The 24718-nt window shown below is 32.7% G+C and overlaps 5 protein-coding genes across 5 annotated transcripts; 3 read left to right on the top strand and 2 right to left on the bottom strand.

Annotated features, from left to right (window-relative positions):
- Positions 1-5816: 5816 nt before the first annotated feature.
- LOC108340007 (isoflavone 4'-O-methyltransferase) lies at positions 5817-7159 on the bottom strand. The gene is made up of 2 exons (XM_017577237.1): positions 6351-7159; positions 5817-6205 (listed from the first exon to the last, which is right to left on the bottom strand). Exons 1-2 carry the CDS (start codon positions 7128-7130, stop codon positions 5903-5905), a joined length of 1083 nt encoding a protein of 360 aa, XP_017432726.1. The 5' UTR covers positions 7131-7159; the 3' UTR covers positions 5817-5902.
- A 2405-nt stretch (positions 7160-9564) lies between these two features.
- On the top strand, positions 9565-11994 carry LOC108340716 (cytochrome P450 86B1). The gene is made up of 2 exons (XM_017578252.2): positions 9565-10750; positions 11386-11994. Exons 1-2 carry the CDS (start codon positions 9590-9592, stop codon positions 11794-11796), a joined length of 1572 nt encoding a protein of 523 aa, XP_017433741.2. The 5' UTR covers positions 9565-9589; the 3' UTR covers positions 11797-11994.
- Positions 11995-12338: 344 nt separating this feature from the next.
- On the bottom strand, positions 12339-14734 carry LOC108340717 (uncharacterized). Its single transcript, XM_017578253.2, has 6 exons — positions 14510-14734; positions 14365-14414; positions 14025-14122; positions 13340-13438; positions 12840-13012; positions 12339-12678 (listed from the first exon to the last, which is right to left on the bottom strand). Exons 1-6 carry the CDS (start codon positions 14666-14668, stop codon positions 12592-12594), a joined length of 666 nt encoding a protein of 221 aa, XP_017433742.2. The 5' UTR covers positions 14669-14734; the 3' UTR covers positions 12339-12591.
- Positions 14735-15506: 772 nt separating this feature from the next.
- LOC108340164 (uncharacterized) lies at positions 15507-16630 on the top strand. Its single transcript, XM_017577383.2, has 2 exons — positions 15507-16031; positions 16182-16630. The coding sequence occupies exons 1-2, from the start codon at positions 15585-15587 to the stop codon at positions 16449-16451; spliced, it is 717 nt and encodes a 238-aa protein (XP_017432872.2). The 5' UTR covers positions 15507-15584; the 3' UTR covers positions 16452-16630.
- A 2815-nt stretch (positions 16631-19445) lies between these two features.
- LOC108339686 (ATP-dependent Clp protease proteolytic subunit 2, mitochondrial) lies at positions 19446-21107 on the top strand. The gene is made up of 2 exons (XM_017576873.2): positions 19446-19854; positions 20486-21107. Exons 1-2 carry the CDS (start codon positions 19551-19553, stop codon positions 20902-20904), a joined length of 723 nt encoding a protein of 240 aa, XP_017432362.1. The 5' UTR covers positions 19446-19550; the 3' UTR covers positions 20905-21107.
- Positions 21108-24718: the final 3611 nt, after the last annotated feature.

The following is a 24718-nucleotide window of genomic DNA, read 5'->3' as shown; positions in this document are numbered from 1 at the left end:
CTAGGTCACCCATCTCTGATCACTCACCTATGTGAGATTGCTGGGGTTGATACTTCACTGCCTCCATTTGAGAAACCAAGGAAAACCATTGATCGATCCTATTACCTGCAATACTGCTTAATTGATGAGGACGGTCAGAACATCCCTGCACCCCAGCCACCACGAAGGCATCGGAGAAATCAGCCTGACCCACCTGCACAGCCTGAAGAAGACGGCCCACAAAACCCCTTCAATATGGCCGACCTCAATGCTAAGCTGGAAGCACTACACAGGATGGGCCTTGCTCACGCAGACATGATGCGTCAGGTCTACGCCTCCTCTCACCCAGGTTTCATGACTTCTGAGGAGTATGCTGCAAGAGTAGCTTGGCCTGGGGACCAGACCTCTACTGATGGGGGAGCTGGAACATCTGCTGGAGCTCAAGCAATGGAAGAATCTGAAGAGGAAGATGAGGAGGAGCAATCTGAAGAGGAAGAGGAGGAGGAGCAATCTGAAGAAGAAGAAGAAGTGGAGGACACTGAGAGTGATTCTTGAGGAGACAGATGAGACAATGAGACGGGCAACTTTCATCTCTTTCATAAACAATTACTACTTTCATGCTTTAAATTCCGTAGTTAATTTTATTTCAGCACTCGTACTTTTGAACTTGGTTGAATGAACATGTTGATGAAAATGTTTCGAACTTGACTTGATTAGAAATCGCTTGTGTTTGCTTTTACTCTGTGAGACTTTGAAATTAGGCTCGAGTTGGGTAGTTTCTTTTCACTGTGGTTACGCTCGACTGAATGAATTTCATGCGATGTTCTTCTTGTGATTAATATGCATGGCATTGTGTTTGAAAACAAATTTGGAACCCTAAGTAACCTAGTGAGATTTTGTGCTCCAGAATTATTGTTGAATGATATCACCTTAGAAGCATAATTGAGTTTTGCCTGATTTTCTCTGAAGTGGATCATTTACTTGTTCAATACACATGATCAAGGTTGTCTTGTTCTCCCTTTGTTGTCTTAAGTTCTTGAACCCAAAGCCTATTGTAACCTTTTGTAGCCCATCCATGAACCTTAAAAAGCAATCCGAAAACAATTTGTAATCCCTCTACCTTAAGCTAAGATGAGCATTCAAGTGGGGTACAGGAAAATGGTTCAAGTTTGGGGTATTTGAGGTGACATGTGATTTGACATTAAAAAAAAAAAAAAAAAAAAAAAAAAAAAAAAAAAAAGGAAAAAGAAGTAAGATTTGCTTACAATTGGTGGAAGTACGCGAGACTTTGTTATCTTGTGCTAAAATGAATGCTCTCTTAGTATTAGTTTTGCCTAGAAAAACCAAAGCTCCTTCTTAACCTAACCCTTGTAAAGCCTTGAATGTTCTTGTACTTCAAATTTATAGGTAAGTGTGTTCATTGTAAGAGAAATGAAAGGCAAAGTTCAATTATGTGATATTGTGATGTTTGAGTGAGAGACACACATCCCCATACACCTATGAGAGTGAGTGAAACAGTTTCTTTTCAGAGGAAGGGTTCCATTTTAGTTAAGAAGATACTTTTGTCATGTGTGTTGGTCCCTCATAGAACATAGTTGTTGTTTAAATTCTGTAAGTTTGTGAGTACCACCAGTGAAAGTTTCACCTCTTGTGACAAAAATCTAGTCAACATGATGAGCAAGCATGATTGAATTTTATTCTTGTTTAGTGATGAAGCATTAGAATTGTTTGTTTGTTCAAACCAGTTCATTTGTTTGTTTTTCTGCTTGAGGACAAGCAAGATTTCAAGTTTGGGGTTGTGATAACGGTAATTTTTACCATTATCTTTGAACCAATTCTTGTACCAAATCTACCCTTTTTAAGCTTGAAACATGTTTAATCCTCCCTTTTCATCTAAGTTTGCGAATAAGTCTAGCTTAAGCGTTACATGCAAGTTTTCATCATTAATTCCTCAAATTTGTAGGCGAATTGCAAGCTGTTAGAGAAGTACTGTATTCACCAAGAATGGGAGCAAGAAAAGGATTCAAAAGCAGGATCTGATGGAGCAGGAAAGGAAGTTCACGCCTAAAAGCCCAAGAAGAAGGAAGCAGGATACAATTTCTGCGCAAGCCTCGCGCCTGGGCGCGGCCAAAAGGGCGCTTGGGCGCGACCATATGCGCGAGCTCCGCGCCCAGGCGCGACCAAGAGGGCGCCCGGGCGCGACCATCTGCGCGAGCTCCGCGCCTGGGCGCGAGAAAGAGGGCGCCCGGGCGCGACCTTCTGCGAGAGCTTCGCGCCTGGGCGCGACTGAGGAGGGGCGCCCGGGCGCGAACTCTGCTGACATGGAACCCTAGATCTATTTAAAGCATTCTGTAACTGAGGGTGGTATCTTCTTGACGGCTGGAGCTTGGAACACCATTTTCGGACCTAAGGGAGCTGGTTTTGGGCAGTGGAAACTCTCCATCCTTCCTCCTTGGATCCCCATTCTTCCATTTTTCTCCATTGTAAGCTCAAGTTCTCCATGACTATGGAGAACTAATTTCATTTTGTTGGGGAATGATGTAGTTACGAAACTTTCATGTAAATGCACTTGAGTTTAATGAATTTAAGCTTCCTTCAATTGATTGTGAGTGTTTAATTTCCTTCTCTTAAAGCTTGTTGTGACTTGATCAACCATAACATGAATCTAAGATTTGCTAGATATTGGAAAGTATTGTGTGGATCTTGAACTGGAATTAACACCTAAGGGAGATTGTATCTAGGAATGGAGCTTGATGCTTTAGTTGTCTTAAACCTCTAATCGTAATGCAGATGAACTTTCTAGGTTACCAAGGAATTGGGACTCAAAGAAGTGAGTTTAGGCTTTTTCTACCAAGGAATTGGGTCTAAGTATAATAGGAAGGTTGACAAACGCAATTAATTGATGAAGTAGTGATGTGCATTTGCATGATAGCGTAGTAATTACAATCATTCTCCAACATCTCATCCATATTGTGTCATTATCCATTAACCATTTTCCAATCTTTTAGCCTCTAAGACGTTCATTTTATCACTTATATTTGAATTGGAATTTTATTACACTCGAATCATACCAAAATGATGTATTCTTAGTCTAAGTTAGTTAACTTATTATACGGTTTTAAGGTATTACACGAGTCTCTTGGGAAACGATATCCGGTCTTACCGGTTTTATTACTTTGAACGATTTGGTACACTTGCCAGAAAGTTAACACATTGCACGTTAAATCGGCTAGACACATATATATAGGTAAGTAGGATATGTTTAAACTGAATGAATGAAGGAAAAACATAAGATTTAATTAATTTCATTATCAGAGTAAAAATTTACAATAATAGATTTTCCTTCCTAAGCCTTTGAAAATTTCACTTGTGGCTTGAGTCTTGTAAATACCCAAAATCAATACAACTCTTCAAGTGTCCAATTTTACCTTAGTATAGACCGAGAAGGAAGATTGAACATCTATAGAATTATTGAGGAAGAAACACCAATATGAGTAGAGTTATTGAAAAACCAAATGTCTTAACCATTACACCGAAGATGGTCTTACCCTTATGATAAATAAAATCTATCCTACACTACTTAAACAAAATAAATAAACAAATTAATGCTCCTAGATAAAAACAAACCGACGGATCTGACAGTAAGGACGCAAAATTACTTTACCGTGAATCAAGGAATCAACTTTAAACCATGTTTTAAAAAAATGATGGTTAGCTAGTTTACGTTAGATTTAAGTTTATAAATAAATATATAATAATACTAATAATAAAGATGTTCAAAAGTCGATCACAAGTGGTCGTTAAAGATTAGAGTCCATAGTAATAGAAATAAATAAAGACAATTATAGTCTCCTCGAGGAGACTATTCTTCGGCGGAAGGCAATCGTAAGGAAAACTCAATGGAAGGAGCTTTCACCTAGAACAATAGGGGAGGAGCAATCTCTCTTTTATCAGGAATGGGAAGGATTGGAAAAAGATCCAACGTCACCTGATCTGGAACCGACAACGCTATCCATGCAAGATTTCCAAATAAATAAAATTAGAAATGCTAAAATAATAATAAAAAAATAAAAGTAAAAAAAAAATACAACATATCTTACCATTCATAAAAGGTGGCAAGAGGGGTAGTGGAGAGTAAGATGTGGTGGTGCTTTGCTTCAAGCATCGTTGCTTTTCACGATACCCATAATTTTGAAACCAACAATAAACGCTATACTCTCCAATTTCCCCATAAATTTTAAGTTTCGTTGCAATCTCGTGCACTTGCTCTCTATTTGGATTTCGTATCCCAAATGCAAAAAGGGCCTCTAGTAGAGCAACTTGTTCTTTAGTTGGACTCTATCGTTTATTTCCCAGCTTGTCTTGAACTTCTAAATTTTTTAAATTTTTGTTCATTTTTCTAAGAGACAAAAGTGAAGGAATATTATGTTTGTGTCAAAGAGGGTCGATACAATTAGTTTTCTTTTAACTCAATTTTGTCCATAGTCTAGTTTGAAGTGCAACTAATAATATGTAAGTATTATAAAAAAATTATCAAGAAAAATTGTTAAAATAATATTTTCCAACTAATAATATAATTATTATAATAAGATTTCTTAGTTGAAACGTGCATGAATGAAAACTAGATGGAAGTTGGAAAAATAATGTCCCATCAAAGGTGTTATTTTTTTCCTTTTCTTGTGAGCCATAAGACTCATCATTCCACTACCACACCCTTTCAATTTCCATTATTCAATTCTTTCCCCAATTCACCAAGACAACCTCTTCTTCTATTTTTCAACTGCTGCACCCCTAAATTATAACATCACACGTCTTTATCTATCTACCCATCTAACACTAAAGAAAACAGAAAAGCATGAATTCCTTAAGAAGAATATGAACAAATAGAGAGGAATCAAAGTCACTTTCACCAATACTTTCAGATCTCAAAAGTAGAGACAGCAGAAAATGGAAAATGATGCCCGTCATTATAAAGACGTGGTTACCTCCAAGAAGGAATATTATTAATTATAGTTAATATAATTAGTTATAATTACAATGAAAATAAGTACTTGTATGTGACATGTTAAGTATATTACCATGATACATCCTTTTTCTTCCAACACTATGTCTTCTCCTTTCATTACTTCTTGTGGTACACCATTATTTTGCCCTAGCTCAATCCATGTACAAAACTGGGCTATTACAAACTGGGCTCAATAAAACTTAGTTTTGGGTCACTGTCCTTTAAGTCTGAGTATTACAAACTGGGCTCTTTCTTCCTGCACCCCGTAAATTAGTATATCTTCATTTTACCCTTATATATTTATAATAAAATATGAGGTTAATCTCTGGGATGACCTCCTTTGTTAATCCGTTTTCCCAAACCTTCTCCTGTGGAGGTGTGTATGGTCCACGTGGAAGTTTTAATTTATTGTGATTATTTTGTTTTAAATATACATACTAATAAAATAATGATACTTAATTTATTATAAAAAAGTTGTTAATATATTGAGATCTAGATAAAATATTTTAGAACATCTTTTTTTCATGATTTTTTGTTGGTATGTTCTCTCCATTAAATAATTTCAAATAAACCGTCGATTTTTTATTACTCAACTTAATAAAAATATTAAAAAAATACGGTTTAATAACACTAATTAAGTTTTTTCTTTTAATCTATTAAAATCATGTTTATATATCATAACTAATCTCAACAGTTTAATATTATAATTATTATTTATAATAAATTATCATTTTGGTACTATATTATTACATACTTTAGTAAGGATTATTTCAAAATAAATCGGCCACTCCTTCAAAAAAAACAAACGGAAAATTTTGCATTGGTTGTCATAAAGAAATTCATTCTTATTAATATGCTTGAAGCAGAAAATTATTATTCAAATGGTAACACAAATTAACTAAAACAACTTATAACAAATCATAGATAAACTTCGATGAGAGATTTGAAGCCAAATACTGGAGTAAACTTGCAGCCGGTGAAGCCAGCCTGGTATATAAGTTTCTCCCATTCTTTCTTCTCTCTTTCTTTTCCATTCAAGAGAGTCAACATCGCTAAGTCAAAGTTCAGCTTCAGCTCAGTCAAATCTCGATCATCACCTGCTTCATCAATCACCACGTCTATGATTATTACCTTTCCCTCCTTCCCTTTCCCAGAAATCGCTTCTTTGCAGTTCTTCAGTATCTTTATAGAAAGTTCATCATCCCAATTATGCAGAACCCACTGCAAAATATAATCAACTCAAATTTCAGCTATACACAATCAATACATTACTCCCACATTCACAATACCATTTTAATAGTTAGGAACCTATGAATGAGGAAGACTTTGAGATTAATGTTTGATGAATTAATATATCTATGTATACCTTGAGTAAAACTGCATCAGCAGAAGGAATCGATTCAAACATGTCACCACCAACAAAACTCAGATTTTGGGTTGTTTTCAAATTGGCCACAACTTGTGGTAGGTCAAGGACGGTGCATTTCAAGTGAGGAAAGGATTCGAGTATGAGCCTGGAGACTGCACCAGTGCCACCTCCCACATCGACAAGAGAAGCCAACCCCTCAAACACGTGCTTGCATTGTTGGAGACCCAGTTTGACCATTTCAGAATCAGCTGCCACAGCCTTCTGAAATACATTCAGAAACTGAAAATCATTTTTGATGAAGTCAAAGTAACTCTCTCCGGTTACGCTCTCGAACAACGGAACTTGAGTATCTTCTGTAAACAGTTTCTTGGAGGAGTTCCACATGTTAAACATACTTGGATGAAACGCTACTTCCGCATTGGGTGCCAAGCAGAAGGAGTTGCTTCTGACGAGGAACTTTGATGCAAGAGTCAAAGAATATGTTTCTTCTTCTTCTTCAGAGTTCTGTGAAGGTGTTTTCATGAAGAAGCCGTTGTGTGTTAGAAGGCGCATGAAGCGGTGGAGAACACCGACTTTTGAAGGCGGCAGATTCAGAGCTGACGCCAAGCCGGAGAGAGTGATAGGTTTTCCGTGACGGTGGATTGCATCGGCTATGCCTAGCTCCGTCGCAAACTTCACCGCCATGCAGCTTTGGAAACTGAGGAGATATTTGTGCACGTGCATTTGAGCTTTATATATTTCACTTGCATTTGCACTGTCATTGTCTGTGAAAACCATTTTCTTTTTCTTTTTCCGGAAGATCTTGGTTTGATGTGATGTGCTTTGTCTCTGATATGATACATGTTCATTTATAGGGGCTTCCATGGATATATTGGTAAATTTTTATAAAAAAAATTATACCTTTTTTAAATTCTTATTTTAACTTAATGTTACTCTTTATAAAAAATCATACTTCATTTATTGTTTGCCTAAATTTAAATCAATCTGTGAAACGTATCGGATTACTTTATTGAATTAATTATTAATATTAATTGACAATTTAATGAATTAATTATTAATATTAATTGACAATTTAATGAAATAATTAATATTAATTGACAGAGGAGACATTGCCACAAAACAGGCCCATGCTTCTACTGGCCCATTATTGGTAGGCCTTCAGGGGGTCAGTTTTTCTTTGAGCCATTTTAGAACAATATGTTTAGTCTTTTACTCTTTACCCTCCCATAAATAACTATTTACCTATTTGAATTACAGCAAGATCCAAACTAAAACGAAAAACAACAACCAGGCAATTACTTGTTGCACCCTACCGTTTTCTTTCTATACCCTACGTCTCCTATCACTTCCTAAATTTATTTTCCATAAGCCTATTTAGGAAAATTACACAAATAAGTAATTATAACCTTTATTTAGATAAATAGACTATGTCATGGGTCATAAAAAGTAATTCATGGAAAACTTATACTGATAAATATTTACAAGTTAAGATTCGAGTAAATAAGTTTATTTATATAAAGTTTATACAAAGTATATTATAATAAATATTGAGAAAGGATAAAATTATATTTTAATACATCCTTATATTTATAGTAATTATTTAATATTAATTTACATTTTTTATATTTTTTAAAATAATTAATATAGTTATTGTTCGCACTGTCAACCTCTATCTGAAAATGTTTATGGTAATTAGGTTTTTCTTTTGGGAACCGTTGCGTTTTGCGTGTGCATTAGGTGTGTATTAGTTGAGCAACAGCAGCATCTCCAACTCATCTACATTCCTTCTTTAATCTATTTTCTCTTCTCAAATTTGCCATCTCAGTTTCACAACTACAGTTCAATTTCAACTGCAAATTCAAATTTTAGTCAAACCTTTTTTTGACTAAACATCAACCACTGCTGCAATGCTATTAAAATCACAAATGCTACCTTCTTTTTTTACCTTAATTTTTACGTGTCAATGGTTATTATGTACTGCATTCTTAATTGCAAAGACTATAGTTTAAATTCTTACCTCATTTTCTTCTGTCTTAAGCAACATTGTACCCACAATGCTACCAAGTAAACTTCTCCGACTAAACCTTCCAACCAAATTTAGAAACACCCCTCAAATTCCTTCTCATAATCATTCAACCACAAACATCTAAGCATAATAATCAATGCTCATAAATACAATTTATTCATCAAAATTGGGTAGGTACTTATAGTTACACACTATTCATGACAGTAAGATTATGTTGCAATTTTATTTACTGATATTTAAAGTTGAGTGAATTTTTTTTAAACTGTACAATGAAATATAAATATAAATTAAATATGTTTTTAGTTTTTAAATTTTGATACAAAATTAAAATTTATCTTTGTCTCAAATATTCTCCTGTCAAACAAATTTTCAAATTAACACTGAACAATTTATCTCATCTAATACATTCTAATATGTAAAATCAAATATCTGTTTAAAATACCATTTAACATGTAAAAAAAAGTCATATTTATTAAATTCTAAAATTTTGAGATAAAAATATGTTAAAATTTTAAAAATATATAAATTTTAATTTCAAATCTAATTTTAATGCCTAAAAACATATTCTGTATATTTACGCCAAACCAATTTCCTTGCTGGTTGAAATGATTGAGTGTGTCCAAAAGTGGAAGTTTGCCAAGTGTTGACACATAGAGCATTATGAAGATCAAGTTGCCGAGTGCTACCAAAAAGGCAACCCACAAGTTTTCACACAAATCAGTGGACCCACAATAAAACTAAACTTATATTCAATGCAATACAATATAAGATAAAATCAAACAACTAGGTAGTTATTGATGAAGTTCCTAATCAGAAAGTAACGTGTGACATTAAAACTGTACAAACAGTTCTGACTTAGGTTATCAGCTACATCCACTTTCCATCTTCCTAGTCATACCACAAAAACGAGGTATTTTGACACTCAAACTTTCAGTGTTCAAACATTCTTATTCCTGGAACAATTTCAACCAAGAAAACATACCCAAAACCAACACAATTGCAAACATTTCAGCTCACCAAATCAAACTGATTATGCAAAACTAAGCACGCCAAGAAACACAAGGCATGCTGTGCACCACTTCATATAACATACATGACCAACACCACCCTCCAATATTACACTTCAAAACATACCAATACCATGCATTCCCACATTCCTTTCCATTACAACGCCATGACCAAACCAAGAACCCTCAACCTCACCTTCTTCATGCAAGACATCCAAATTTTTGAGATTTTCCTTGCGGTTCTTGTCTTCCTACTCATTCATTCTCTTAGACAAAAGAGGCTCCATGGCCTAGTCGTTTGGCCTGTCCTTGGAATGGTTCCATCTTTGGTCACAGGACTCAGAACAAACTTGTATGAATGGATCACAGAAGCGCTCAAAAGGCAAAACGGGACATTCAGATTCAAAGGGCCTTGCTTTAGCAACCTCAACTGCATTGTCACTGCTGATCCTCGCAACATGGAGCACCTTCTCAAAACCAAGTTCCCTCTGTTCCCTAAGGGAGGATACTTCAGGAACACGGTTAGAGACCTGCTAGGAGATGGTATATTCAATGCAGACGATGACACCTGGCAGAAGCAAAGGAAAATAGCAAGCATTGAGTTTCATTCAACCAAGTTCAGACAATTAACAACGGAATCCTTGTTCGAGCTTGTCCACTATAGGCTCTTGCCTGTGTTAGAGGCATCGGTTAAGAAATCGGTTGCAATAGACCTGCAAGACATTCTCTTAAGGCTAACTTTTGACAATGTATGCATGATTGCCTTTGGTGTTGATCCAGGTTGTTTGCGCCTGGGTTTACCTAAGATACCATTTGCCAAAGCCTTTGAGGATGCAACAGAAGCCACAGTGTTTCGTTTTGTTACCCCAACGTGCGTTTGGAAGGCCATGAGGCTTCTCAACCTCGGGGTGGAAAGGAAGCTGAAGAAGTCCATAAAAGGGGTTGATGAGTTTGCTGAGAATGTCATTCGGACTAGAAAGAAAGAACTCTCTTTGCAATGTGAAGACACCAAGAATAGGTCAGATTTGTTAACTGTGTTCATGAGGCTGAAGGATGAGAATGGAAGACCCTACTCGGATAAGTTTTTGAGGGATATATGTGTGAACTTTATATTGGCAGGGAGGGACACCTCTTCGGTTGCTTTGAGTTGGTTTTTCTGGTTGCTTGAACAGAATCCTGAAGTGGAGGAGAATATTCTAGCAGAGATATGCATGTTGGTGAGTCAAAGGAACGACATAAAAAGGGAAGAGTTTGATAATTCTTTGAGATTTAGGCCGGAGGAGATCAAGAAGATGGACTATTTGCATGCTGCTTTATCAGAAGCTCTCAGGTTATACCCTTCTGTGCCTGTGGATCACAAGGAGGTATTTATTTAATTTCTTTCATACTCATTCATTTTCCATTCCAATTGCTATAAGCTTACGAGTAATTCCATTTTGGTTATTAATATCTGTTTTGAGATGTAAAACTCATCTTAGCACTACATGTGCATTGTCTAGTAAAGCCAGGACAGTCTGTTTTCAGAGTTGCTGTTCAATTAGAACTGAAACTTTGTTTGGATAATTTAAATAATTTTTTTACATCAAAAGTCAACATAGATTATAAGAGAATTCTCGGTAGGAAATAACACCCACACACAGAAAAAATAGTAGTGTACTCCTATGTTTTGTTCTGATCTTTGAATCTGTTCCTTCAAGCGGCTTAGTTATTAAATTCTCGGAGCTGATGCAGAGCTGCTAGCTATTATTAGGTCTATCTAACAACCACAATTCTTTGGCAGCCCCCTAGAAAAATCAGGCACGGGCAACGGCAATCATAAAATATTCATAAAAGAGTGGGAAATCCTAGAATTGTCAAATTTACTGGCAAAGCATGAATCTGACAAGTCAATGAAAAACACACATGCGTAGTAAATACTGTAGTGAGAGAAATCACACAATTCAAAGTGATATTGAATGCATTTAGAAGTGATGCTAGTTTGCAATTATGAAATTTTCAGGTTGTTAAAGATGACACATTCCCAGATGGAACGGTACTAAAGAAAGGAACAAAAGTGATCTACGCAATCTATGCAATGGGAAGAATGGAGAGCATATGGGGGAAGGACTGGAAGGAGTTCAAGCCAGAAAGGTGGCTAAGAGATGGGAGGTTCATGAGTGAGTCTGCCTACAAATTCACTGCATTCAATGGTGGTCCTCGTTTGTGCTTAGGCAAAGATTTTGCATACTACCAGATGAAATATGCTGCGGCCAGCATCATATTCCGGTACCGTGTGAAGGTGGTGGAGAACCACCCTGTAGAGCCAAAGCTTGCCTTAACCATGTACATGAAGCATGGGTTAAAAGTTAACCTATACCGCAGGGATGTTGCACAAATTCACAGACACTTAGGAAGGGTTCAAATAAACTAATTCATGCTGATCATGCAGTAGTAATATAGTTTTCAGTTTGTTTCTTATTTGGAAAGCTTGTAAGTACAAACATGATAAAGGAATTGGATTGGATAGATATAGAGCTGGAAAACGCTAAATAATGGAGTTCATGTTCTGTTGATGGGATATTCCAGAACTGCATTTCCTAATGAATATATTTCTGGTCCGTGTGAATTAGATAGACAGTACTTTTACAAACATTTGCCTGTATGGTTTGTTATCTTTAATGAATAAATGCTTCCCAACTCCCTGTCATTTTTTATTCCATGATTCATAAGAACTTATCCAAAAAAATTTAACCACGTTAATCATCTGTCTAATATTCAGCAATATATATCCTATAAACAGGAACCGCAATTTTTTTTCTTTAACCAATTGATTTTCCTCATCAAGATCAGTTGGATTTTTGGATTACGCCCAAAGAGGATTAATAGTTCATAAATTTTATTCTCTTATCTCTATTCTTAATCCTTACTTCTTATAAGAGACTTATTCTTGTTCTAGGATCAAACACCTTATGCTGGGCTCCACAATAAACAAGTTCTATCTTTCTAAACATACTTGAAATCCATCGCAATGTTTGTAACCAACAACCAAGCTCACTATATAGTCTAACATCCAAGACAATCTAAGACATGGGGATCCCGACATGCTGAGAGAGGAAACGATTATGTCATGGATTGTTAATAACAACATTTGAACATTTCCCAGAGTTTCATTTTTTAAGAAGCTCTGACCCTATAGTCCAAGGAAAGAAGAGATGAAAAATGTTTATCAGTTTAAGCCATTCCATTCATCGTAGAACTCTTTCACAAACTCCTCCATGAACTTATGCCTTCTTTCAGCCCTCCTTTTCCCAGCCTGAAATAAGTGGTTGATATTCAATTTCCTCGACAGACTTTAATAGATATGCATGTATTTCTACACAGACTTAATACATTAGCATTTTCTTGACAGGCTTTACAAAAGAATGCCTTTTGCAAAATTTGGTGTGTTCGGCAAAAATAGTTATATTGCCATACCTTGGTTTTCATCATATCTTTGAGCTTGAGAAGCTTCTCATGAAAATGATTAATAGTAGTCTGTTCCTCTTTGTTCATGTATTGCTCCTTGGACAAATCGGAACGTGGCAGAATGGAGGGATCATGCAGCAACCTCTTCTTACTCCCGCCAAAAGTGAAGCAACGTGCAATTCCTGATATAGAGGTAAAAGACTCAAACTAAGATTTCTCATTTATACTTTTCATAACTTATTTTAACACCCACTTAAAATCCCCCTCCTTCTCTCACTACTTCTCTCATTACATCACTTATATCAGCTATCACTTTTTCCCTATCTTCCTATGTCTCTCTCTAAGGGTGCAAACAACCCAGCACGGTGTCAAAAAATCATTTCACTATGCTTTAATATCCCAATTACTGCTCCAGCTTTTAGATTTTGAGCCTTTGGGGACTAATATTTAAAGTACCTTTGGAGCACCCCCTACCTGAAAGCTGAAGCACAGCTAATTTAACAAAATACCTATAGCACCAATAGCATCAAGTCGATCAGCATCTTGCACAACTCCAAATTCTGGAAACCAATCACTACTTCCATTTCCAGTCACCTCTTCCTTGAAACCTGGATATTGGAAGCAGCATCTTATCTGAGTATTTATAGCAATAGAGATGTAATTGAAAAGTGGTAGAAGCAAGATATTGTTAAGAGCACACATACAAATTGTAGAAATTTACCAACTGTTGTTAGAAATACACGAGATACTGAGAAGTGTAAGAAGTACGAACACTCAACCCAGGGAAAATGCACATTTTCTTCTTAACATCCAGAACCCGTGAAAGATAGTTACAAAATGTCCAAAAGCCTCGAAGCAGAGTTTCTTACTTTTGGGGATATATATAATCAACGGAAGCTATATATCTTTATGTGTCCTAAATATTTCCCTACCCCAGTACCCATCAGAGCACCAACTAAAAAAAAAATCCGAGAACGCTATCATAAGCACATCAGAGCATAAAAAAGAAAAGAATATACAAAAAATTAAAAAATAACATCAGAGTAAAGAAGATATCCGATTGATCACTCATAAGCTAAAACATTTTCCACATTACAGCTTGAAATAACATCGATATAAATCAAACAAAAACAAAAGGTAATAAATAACAATGTTGAGGAGACAAAAGATTTACAAATTGCCCTCAAAACTCACCCATTTCTCTGATGATCCTCAAAATTGTTAATTTCTTGTCCTCCTCAACTCCCTCTTGGTCAAGAAAATTCTCAACAATTTTTTCCTCAGATGGGTCCCTGGATGAAAAATCAGTTTCCCAAAAAAAAGAGGAAAGAACAACACACAGAATAGTAAATTGGAAGAAAAGGAGTAAAAATGATCAACAAGCAGACCCTTTTGCCACATGGTGGGATTTACAACACGAATGAATGGAAACTACAGCACTTTGCTGTACTGTACGAAAGGAACAAGATAAAAGTATCATGCTTGAACTGAATGGATCATACATTACAAACAGAAGCTATGTAAATTTTCTAACCTAAGGTATTTGTAGTCAGCTATGTCGTGGAGCAGTGCAGCAAGCTCAACCTAGGAATAAGAATACAGTGCAAAGCTGAAAAATAGAACAAAAGAAAGAAGAGAAAAAGGGTATGAATGGGGAAAGGAGTAATGAGAAAAGTCACGATTTGCATGGAGTGAGGATCGGAAGATAGGCCTTCCTCTTCGGCAAGTGATAGAGCAAGATCACGAACTCTCCAAACATGAGCTGCGTCATGGGAAGCATCATTCCCTTTCATCATCTTCTCCACAAGAGCTTCTGCATTTCTTCTTACATTCTCCATCTCTGCATCACCCTTCAACCCATGGTTAGGGCATCTTATCCAAAACTAATTTAGTTTAACTTCACACTTACTTTTTGACTTTCATCACATTTCAATGAAGAGATATTAAAAAATAAATCAATAATTCAACTATAAAAGTAAAAAACATTATTCTACTCATTCAAATAATAAACTTTATCATGTGCAATAATCAAACGTAAATTGAAAAGCATATAAAATAAGAATCACTGCTTATAGTTTTTAATATATGCATGAACCAACTTGTGTAATTAAAGATATCATTATCGTCAATTAAATATTAGAATAATGTTTTAATTAAAATAATATAATTACCTTTTCAAGTCGTAAAAAATTGAATCATGAAACAAATATGACTCTTATAAAATACCATCATTGAAGTAAAATTTACAATAAAATAAAATAAAGGACTTAAAAATAATGTTAGCATTGTAAAATCTGTTTAAACTAAAATAAATTTTCATGATAAAGTTTGATAATGTGTTAGAGATGTTTCGAGTAAATTAACACATATTTTTTTACACAGTTTTGATTTCATTTTTGTTAAATATTGTCAGGAAAATTCAATAAATACAAATTTTAATTATAAAAAAAAACATGTTAATAATATAAAAAACTAGTGAATGTGCTAGCAGAATTTTTAAAAGTTTAATTTCATCCAAACAAATTAGATATCATTTTTGCTCGAAATTTTTTAAAATTTCATATGCTGATGCAAGAATAACATATAGTTTATTTAACTTTTTGAAATTTAGTCTGTATTAAAAAATACTAAAACTATACCTTCTTAAATTGAGTCTATAATATATATGAAATGAGCTTAGGTTACCTAAAAGTTGAAGGGATGAGACACAAAGACTAGGTCAAAGTCTTGGGTGTAAGACATAGAAACACTACCATGGAGTGTGTGGGTGCCTTAAATAGCAAGGGACTCTCACCATTTTCATCATTCAAGCTTCCATTTTCGTCATTCAAACTCTCCATAGCCATGGCCAAAACCAAAACTAAAGGCTTACAATATCCAAAACCCAAAGCCTCTTTTTTTCTATGTTGCTTTGGATCAGTTCAGACCAAAACGCCAAAAGATAACTCCACCATCATCACTCGACATAACCCACCCAAACAGAACATTCGCACCAGCAAGAAATCAATGGCCAAAACGGTGCCGCTTCAAGAAGGGTTAGAGTTTCCTGACATGAAGAGCAATACCAAACTGCATTCATCAAGCTGGAAGTGGAGGTCAAAGTCAAAGTCAATGTCAATGTCAAAGTCAAAGCCAAATCCACTCAGTAACACTCAAATCAATTCCACTCTCAGGCAACCACTCTCACAATCACAGTCGCCGGTATGATTATTTGCATATTTCATCAGTATGATTTTTTTTATAATTTTATTATTCATATATTTTGCCATTATTAATTAAAAAATGAGAATAACTAAAAGATTACTGAAATTAATCTCTCTTTACTGCTACTTGGTTAATTAATTTCTGCAGAAGCGGGGGAATAAACCAGAGTACGACACGCGTCAACACGCGGTTTCTCTCCCAAGTTCGAAACGGCAGCATGTGGTGCATGAAACGACGGGGAGAGACTGGAAGCAGAAGCAGAAACATCAACAGGATCACGTGATTGGCGCGTGCATGTTTATAATAAGTTTGATATCAATGATAGTGTTGGGTCGTTTAGGTTCGATCTTTTGCACCACCTCTTTCGTCTATCTCATCCCTTCCTTCGCAAAACGACAACGACAATTCCGTCGTTGATGCTTCAAACGACAACAAAGTCATCCAAGGATGTCGCGGTTTTGCAGTAGATACTGATAATAACCGTCGAGAAAATTGTGTATAATACGCGTGTATTTCTATTTTGTATTTTGTATAATAAAAACTCCTCAACTTAATCACATTATTATCGCGTTTTATATGTTGTAGTAATTTTCTAGTAATTATCGGTATTTTTAGATTACGTTATGTTTTTAAATTGTTAAAATATTACATGTATTTCTTGAGTCTTAAATATATTACATGTGTTTTTAGGAATGGAGGGTGATTTACTCCCTTCTTTATGATCCAAATGTCTTTTATTTAGTGATTAGACAGTCAACGCTTCTATAAAAACATTGAAAGAAAGTAGTTTTCAATTCTAAGTTTGCAAATTGAAAGGTTTTTCAATAAGTAATGCATTTATTAAACCTCAACATTATAAATCAAATATATTTACAAGTAAAACATATTTATTTAGACATGTTGAATCGTAATTGGATCACTCTTAATTAAAAATTCAATTTAAAACTTATAATTACAGACACAAAATAAGAAAGTGAATGATTATAGTTTAAAACTTTTCTATGAGAATGATTATATTTATTATGAATTTAAAATTTTTTTAAGATAAACAATCTCATGTAAATGATTTAAATATTGAAATATCTTTGACACGTTCATCTCCTCAATTTAGAGTTTAAAAAAAATAAAAATTATTTTATAACAAAAACTTAAAAAAATGTGAATTAAAAAAAAAAAAATACAAAATATGTTATGATTCTCAGTCCTACGTACGAAACAATTACAAAAGTAATTCTCGTTATGTCACTCCGTTGCTCCCGTGAATCGTGGCATGATTGCCTAAAATTCGAGAAACACGTATAAAAAAGTGTAAACATATTTTATTATGTAAGATAGATGTGAGTAGCCCAATGTTGGAGTGGTTGGAATTTACACAATTGATGCTTTTCTGATGTTATGGACTATTGAAAAGTATAATGGTTGCATCATCGAATGTTACGCTGGATATTTGCTACCATTAATCACAAGACATGTAAATTCTTGCATAGACAATCTTTAGTTTTGCTCTTTTGTATAGAAAGTACAAAATAAAAAACAAAGGCCTCTTATATTTAGTACATGTGTTGGCTATCTGAAAATAAAATTTATTTAAAATGTTAAGAAAAAAAAAGTATATTAACAAATAATTATTCAAATATTGAATTATATAGAAAAACATTATAAGTTAAAATTACAATATATTTTTACACAAAAAACAGTCGTGTGGCTTGATTTTACTTTTACACACTTATCAACCAAAGTGTTATTTTGATTGTTTTATAATATTTTTGAATTATAATTTTAATGTCTCTCATATGATTAGATATACAAATATGGACCCATGTTAATAAAGAAGAATAAGAGTAAAATATGAAACTAAATAAAATTAATGATTAATATAAACTAAACTTATTGGGAAAAAAACTCCTTTTTAACTACTCATGTTAAAACTTTTGCATTGATCACGTAAGCGCAGAGAAAAAATAGGAATGAAGTGAAAGATTTCATAAATTAAAGACTTTTTTATATTTAATTACTAAAGAAATTGTTAGATTATAATTACACTATACGTGGCATGGGGTAGCATTAAAGAAATTATTAATGTGGAACATTATTAAAACAAATAAAGATCAAAGTTTCTACATATATATGTTTGGTTGTGAATGAACTTTTATCAAATATGGATAAGAACTGCAGAAAAGGTTGAGTGTTTTGGTTTGAAGCCATGAACAGTTTTATAAGATTGTAAGTTTAAGAAGAAAACGATATATGTGAAAATGCAGATAAGAACCAAGGAAAAGGTTGAATGTTTGGTTGGAAACTTTTATCTTTTTGTCAATTTGATTTGGGTTTAGAATGTGGGTTAGGATTAGAATAAAGATTTATATACTAAAATATTATGATTAGATTTATATGTTGTGTCATTGTATAATTGATCATATTGTCTAAATGTCTATGAATATTATGTTTGCTTTTGAGAATATAATTAATATATTATTTAAAACATCAAACAGTAACTAGTAGTTAAAAGTTTATTAGTTGAAATAGACATTCATGTATTGAATTGCAAAAATAAATTTACCGTGTAAAAGAAAAAAATAAATTTTGTATTCTTTAAGATGTTCCCAATTATTTATTTTAAAATAGTTATTACACTTAACAAAATAGTATGTCTTATGAACTAATTATAACATGTGGAAGAAAAAAAATATTCAATTTTATTTTTTAATAAATTTTCATTTAAACATATCCAAAATAATAAAATAAACCCTACTCAATTTAGAAGAAAACAAGAAGAAAAGTGTAAAAAAATCATTATGCGTAATGACAATTAGTTAAAAGTAATTTCGTTGAAGAATTAATGTAAAATTTCCTCTTTTCGTCCACATTTGTTTAATTTTGGGGGCATTCAAAATCAAAGGAGGATAATGTTTTAATTCTTTCTTCACCTTCCAAACAAAGATAAATTGATGCTTAAACATGCATAAAAGAACTTCCCTAGTAAGCATTCATTTACTAGCATTGTATACATTATATATATATATATATATATATATATATATATATATATATATATATATATATATATATATATATATATATACACTTGAAAATGTTTTATTCTACATTTTTCATAAATTTTATATTCTTTAATTAAATTTAATAATTTATGAAGTTACTTCGCAATGGAAAACCTTCTTTAATGTGTACCTCTTTTTTATTATAAAGAATTTATTTAGTTTTTAAATAATAAATAAATTTAAATTAATGTGTTTAACCTATTATATATATATCCGAAATATATCTTATATTCAAAAACATCTGTCAATTAAAAAAGGTATAATTTACACACAAATAATTTTAATTATAATACAATTTATAAATTGAGATATTTATTACAAGTTGTCAAAAATAAAACGAGGTTTCTAAAATTAAAAAGAATGAACTGAAACACAAGCATAAGAAAACCAAATCAGAGAAGCCCTAATCAAAGCAAAGCTAATCGAAAAACCCCAACTTCGGATCGTGTTGGGAGCCATGAGAGGTTTTGCGCGATCGAACTCGTTGATGAGGAAGTTGTTCCATGGAAGGAACGTTCAATCCCAATGCAGTAGTCGTTCGTACAGTGTCATCCCAATGGTGATTGAGCACTCTTCCCGAGGGGAGAGGGCTTACGACATCTTCTCGCGCCTCCTCAAGGAGCGCATTATCTGCATCAATGGACCCATCTCCGACGACACTGCTCACGTCGTCGTTGCGCAGCTCCTCTTCCTCGAATCCGAAAACCCTTCCAAACCCATCAACATGTACGTCAATTCCCCTGGTGGTGCCGTCACCGCAGGTACCCTTTTCATTTCATCGTCTCTTGTCTCTCTCTAATTGCGTTTACCTCTTCAAAATCGCATTTTTCGACGAACCCATTTTGCAACACCCCTAATTGTTAAAAAATAGAATGGAACGCATATGTGATGTGTAAAATGTGTGGTTTTTGTTCTTTAATCTATAATCAATGGTAATTGCTCAATGGGTCAAATAAGTGACTTCTAATGGGTAAACTATTTGGTTGGTTTTTGTAATAGAATGTTCTGGTGTTTTACTTGGGATTCGATTTTGAGTCTCCTTCATGAACAAAAAAACCAAAAAAATGTAATCAGAGAAGAGAGATTTCACTTGGCTTGGTTACTAGATTCTTTTTATCCGTAAGAATTGAATATATGTTATATAGCTTACAACAACTCATACACCCTGCCTAACCAACCCAGATAGACTTTCTTCAAGTTAGTGGATTTCCTTGTAGAGATTAGTCATGAATTGTAACACAGAATGGTTATGGGAACAAAGGGACTACAACTTAAAATGGAGACAACTATAGAAATCATGTGAATATGTTAACTTTTTCTAAAAAAAATTTCAAGTGTGTATAATTTATGCTCTGTTCTGAGACCTGGCATTGGTGTCACTGTTATGTGTAGGGCTAGCTATTTATGATACCATGCAGTATATTAGGTCTCCGGTCAGTACGGTATGCATGGGCCAAGCTGCATCCATGGGTTCTCTCCTATTGGCTGCGGGTGCCAGGGGGGAGAGGCGGGCTCTTCCAAATGCATCAATCATGATTCACCAACCTTCTGGTGGTTTTAGTGGCCAGGCAAAGAATATTGCGGTTCACGCCAAGCAGATCGTTCGGGTTTGGGATTCTTTGAATGAGTTGTATGCCAAGCACACGGGCAAGTCGGTTGAGGTCATTCAGGCAAATATGGACGCAGATAACTTCATGAGTCCACAAGAGGCCAAAGAGTTTGGGATCATTGACGAGGTCATTGATCAGAGACCTATCACTTTGGTTTCTGATGCTGTTGGTAATGAAGGGAAAGACAAAGGTTCCAATTAGATCCAGATGGAGGGTAAGATTTCTTTTGGGAATCCTTGCTGTATTTAAATGCTTTGCCTGTCACCTTAGGTATAAGTTGCAGCTGATTAGTTTTATCAACCAAACATAATCTGTCAGTTTTGAGTTAGACTTGATCATTAAACTTCAGTATTGTGCTCAATTCGGTTTCATAATTTCATTGTCATATTTTTTTGTCACACAAATTTGGAACATTAAGCACCTTATCTTGAATTGCTAATTATATCCACAATAACACCAGATGACTGTTTCAGTGAGGGCATCTAATTCTACTTTTGAATACTAACTTTTGTGTGAAGAGTAAAATTTGATATCTATTGAGTTTTTTTACTTGAGGCTACCTTAGCTCTTAACAAATTGATATGAGGTTTGATAATCAAATATGTCCAACCTCTACTGCCATGCTCTTAGATTGATCTTGTTTATGTGTTTATTGCATATATATTCTACAAGGCAAAAGGAGATCCTTAAATTTTATAGTCATTGTATGTATTAAAATGTATTCCTGTCATGATAAATTGGCAAGGTGGTCTTGTTTTTTTGTAGTGATATGTTTAACTTATTACTATGGTAATTTTTGGTTGTTTAATTAGACGTTCATAGAAAACATGTGGAGATTTTGATAAACTTGTTGCTGTTGGTAAATGCAACATTTTGTGTATGTGTGTGGAGTATATGAAGTAGAAATGGTTGATTGTTGGAGCATAGTAATCAATTTCAAATAGCGGTGTGGAGTACCAGACCCCAAACAAATATAACGAGACAGACAATAGCAGGATCACCAATATTTTGAACCTTAAACAAACATTTATACTACAATTATCTGTGCTGGAAAACAATGGTATATTCCAAAAATAAAGTATTCTAACCCCAAGATAATTAAAATCAAACATATATGATCCATGGGCATGTTTGTAATATAGACCAATAGGTATACCAAAATAGCTTATTTACAGAATTACGTCACACCCGTCCATACCCAACGTAATTTGTTACTAACTTGTGTTCTTAGTGCAATTCTTTTAATGTGTATTTTCAACATACATATTAAACGTTAAATATAATATTTTTCATTAATATTAGTTTTTAAAAAAAATTAAATACTATTTTAGATTCAAATTAAAAATATTGAATGTTGTTTTTGTAAGGTTGAATTCATAATTTTATAGAATACTTTATTAATAATCCATCTTTAGTTTTAGCAACACAATTTTTAAGTGTTTCTACTGGACTAGTTAATGGATACTGTAAAAAAGAAAGATGAAAATACTTGTACGAAGGTTGAGATTCTATGTGGAGATGTATATATGAAAACTAATGTTAGTTCATCGGGTACATTATAAATTGCTAGAATATTAAGTAAACAATATATAATGCATTAATATGCACAAGGATGAACTTCTATTTAAAATCATTCACACTTCCATGTGTTATATGTATAACACAACACATACATATATCATGCATTTTTATTTATGATTGTAGAAGTTATCAATTGCATCTCAATAAAATGCTATAATTTATTAAGTATGTTTAGTCATAAACATGAAAATTTCATCATCAACTTCCTTCCTATACTTTCTATGTTAAGGTAGTTTATATACTTATTTATGAATAAGTTTGATAGATAAATTTTCTTCAAATCATTAGTGAAACATATGATGTTTAATTTTGTAATGAGTTTGTTATTAATATTAGAAGAATTAATCCACAATACTATCACATACCCATTAAAGACAATACTATAACATGTGTTCATCTATTTCCTTATCAACCACATAAATAATTATACAACAAATAATTTTATGGTAAATATCAACTAGGTATCATTTGAATAACCTTACTTGTTTAACAATATAACCGTTCTAATGTCACTTAAAGTGGTGGTTCACCGCTCAAGGAATATTAATCCAAAAAATAATTAAGACAATATTTACATATAATACATACTAATTTGACCACATATAAAAATTAATCTAAAATACTAATAATACTTGTAATTATCTTCCTATTATATAATAATCACAACTACTTTACATTATTTCAACAATTATGTGAAAAAGATATGCATATCAAACTCTACATGCATAATATTTCAACAAGTGTTATTTTTGTAAACTTAAATTCTTTCACACTTTTTCTTCTATACATTATAATTCCTAGTAGTAAGATAACTTGTAGTAAAGTTTTTCCACCAATCTTCGGTAATTCAAAATATTAATAATTTACATAGACAATGTCTTCTCTTATTTACGTATTCAAGAAAAAAAAGTCCAAAATATCAATACTTACACAAATAATATATTCTCTTATAGACATATATAAGAAAAAGAATATTTTCATATATACATGTATAAGAAAAAGAAAAAAGAATTTTGAATAGAAACTAAACCACTTATTTGACCTTATAATTTAATGAGTTTTTCCTAGTACTCCACTGAGAATATAATATTCCACTTATCCTTTAAATCTTAATATCAAAATACTTTAATCTCAATCTTAAAGATCTTTTAATCTTAATCTTAAAAGAGAATTTAAACAAATGAAATTTGTAATGAAATAAAAAATAACCTATAATCTCTCTGTAAACTTTCTATTTTTTATCCATTTAAAACTTATATATCTTAAAAAATATCTGTACAATTTAAATATAAATACAAACTTTTTCTAAACTAATATTTTCACGCAATAGATGGTCAAACAATAAACTTTATAAAAAAAATAAGTGTATAATAATTATTTTAAACTACTTTTAAAATAACTTGATATCCATATAATAATAGACAAAATATCAACAATAAAGTTTACATATATTTGTAATTTAGTAAGCTAACTGAATATTTATGGACTACATAAACTCTCTAGTTTTAATATGATTTTGAAAATTAAATTCATGAATAACACTTTATGAATAATTTAAGAAAAACATCTGTTTTTAACTTATTAATATAATTGTTTTGAATTGATTGTTTTTTTATTACTTAGATTGAATTTTAAAATAATTCATTATTATTCTATAGACATTGTTCCTAATTTCCATCCTTAAATCGATAATCACTTTTAGTTTTCTTTTTAGTACACCTATAACCTGTGTGAAAATCAAACATTTTCCTGGAACAAGTGAAAACACACACACACAAGGTATATTCTTAGTAATTTTTTTAAATACATTTTAACTTCTAATTTTATTGTTTTAAATATTTTTTTTATTAATACCAAAACAGTGTAGTTAATAGAAATAACTTCAGAAACTGTTCTTTGGCATAATAGTTTTTCTAAAAATTGTAACCCGACTCTAGAAATTGTTAAATTTTGAGTATACACTTTTTAAATGTATAATTTTTGTTACTTAGGATGTTCTATTATATATAAAAAATCACAAATGACTATAGATGATATGTTTGTTAGTTTTTATTTGTGTATCGAACTAGTTTAACCTTTTCATCAAAATATAGTGTAGGAATAATTAACATAGAGTTCTTGAAATTTAAACAATATTTAAATTTAAGTTGTGGTATTGATATGAGCTTTAAATACAAACTTAAATTAAATATTTAAAATAAAACATAAACTTTGATAATTTAAGTAAATGTTTAAAACAAAACACACAATTTGATAATTTTAATAAATTTATGTAAGATTGATTAATCTTTATCACAACTATTATTAGCACAATAATGTTTTTTGTTACATATTCTTATCTTAATTAGAGATTATCTAGAGTGAAAAAATATAAATAGTATTTATAGAAAAAAAAAAAAGGATTTTGAAGTGATGTATGCTATATGATCTAAAG

Source organism: Vigna angularis, chromosome 5, assembly GCF_016808095.1.
Source record: "Vigna angularis cultivar LongXiaoDou No.4 chromosome 5, ASM1680809v1, whole genome shotgun sequence".
Taxonomy (NCBI): Eukaryota; Viridiplantae; Streptophyta; class Magnoliopsida; order Fabales; family Fabaceae; genus Vigna; species Vigna angularis.
This window is presented reverse-complemented; position numbering and strand designations above follow the sequence as displayed.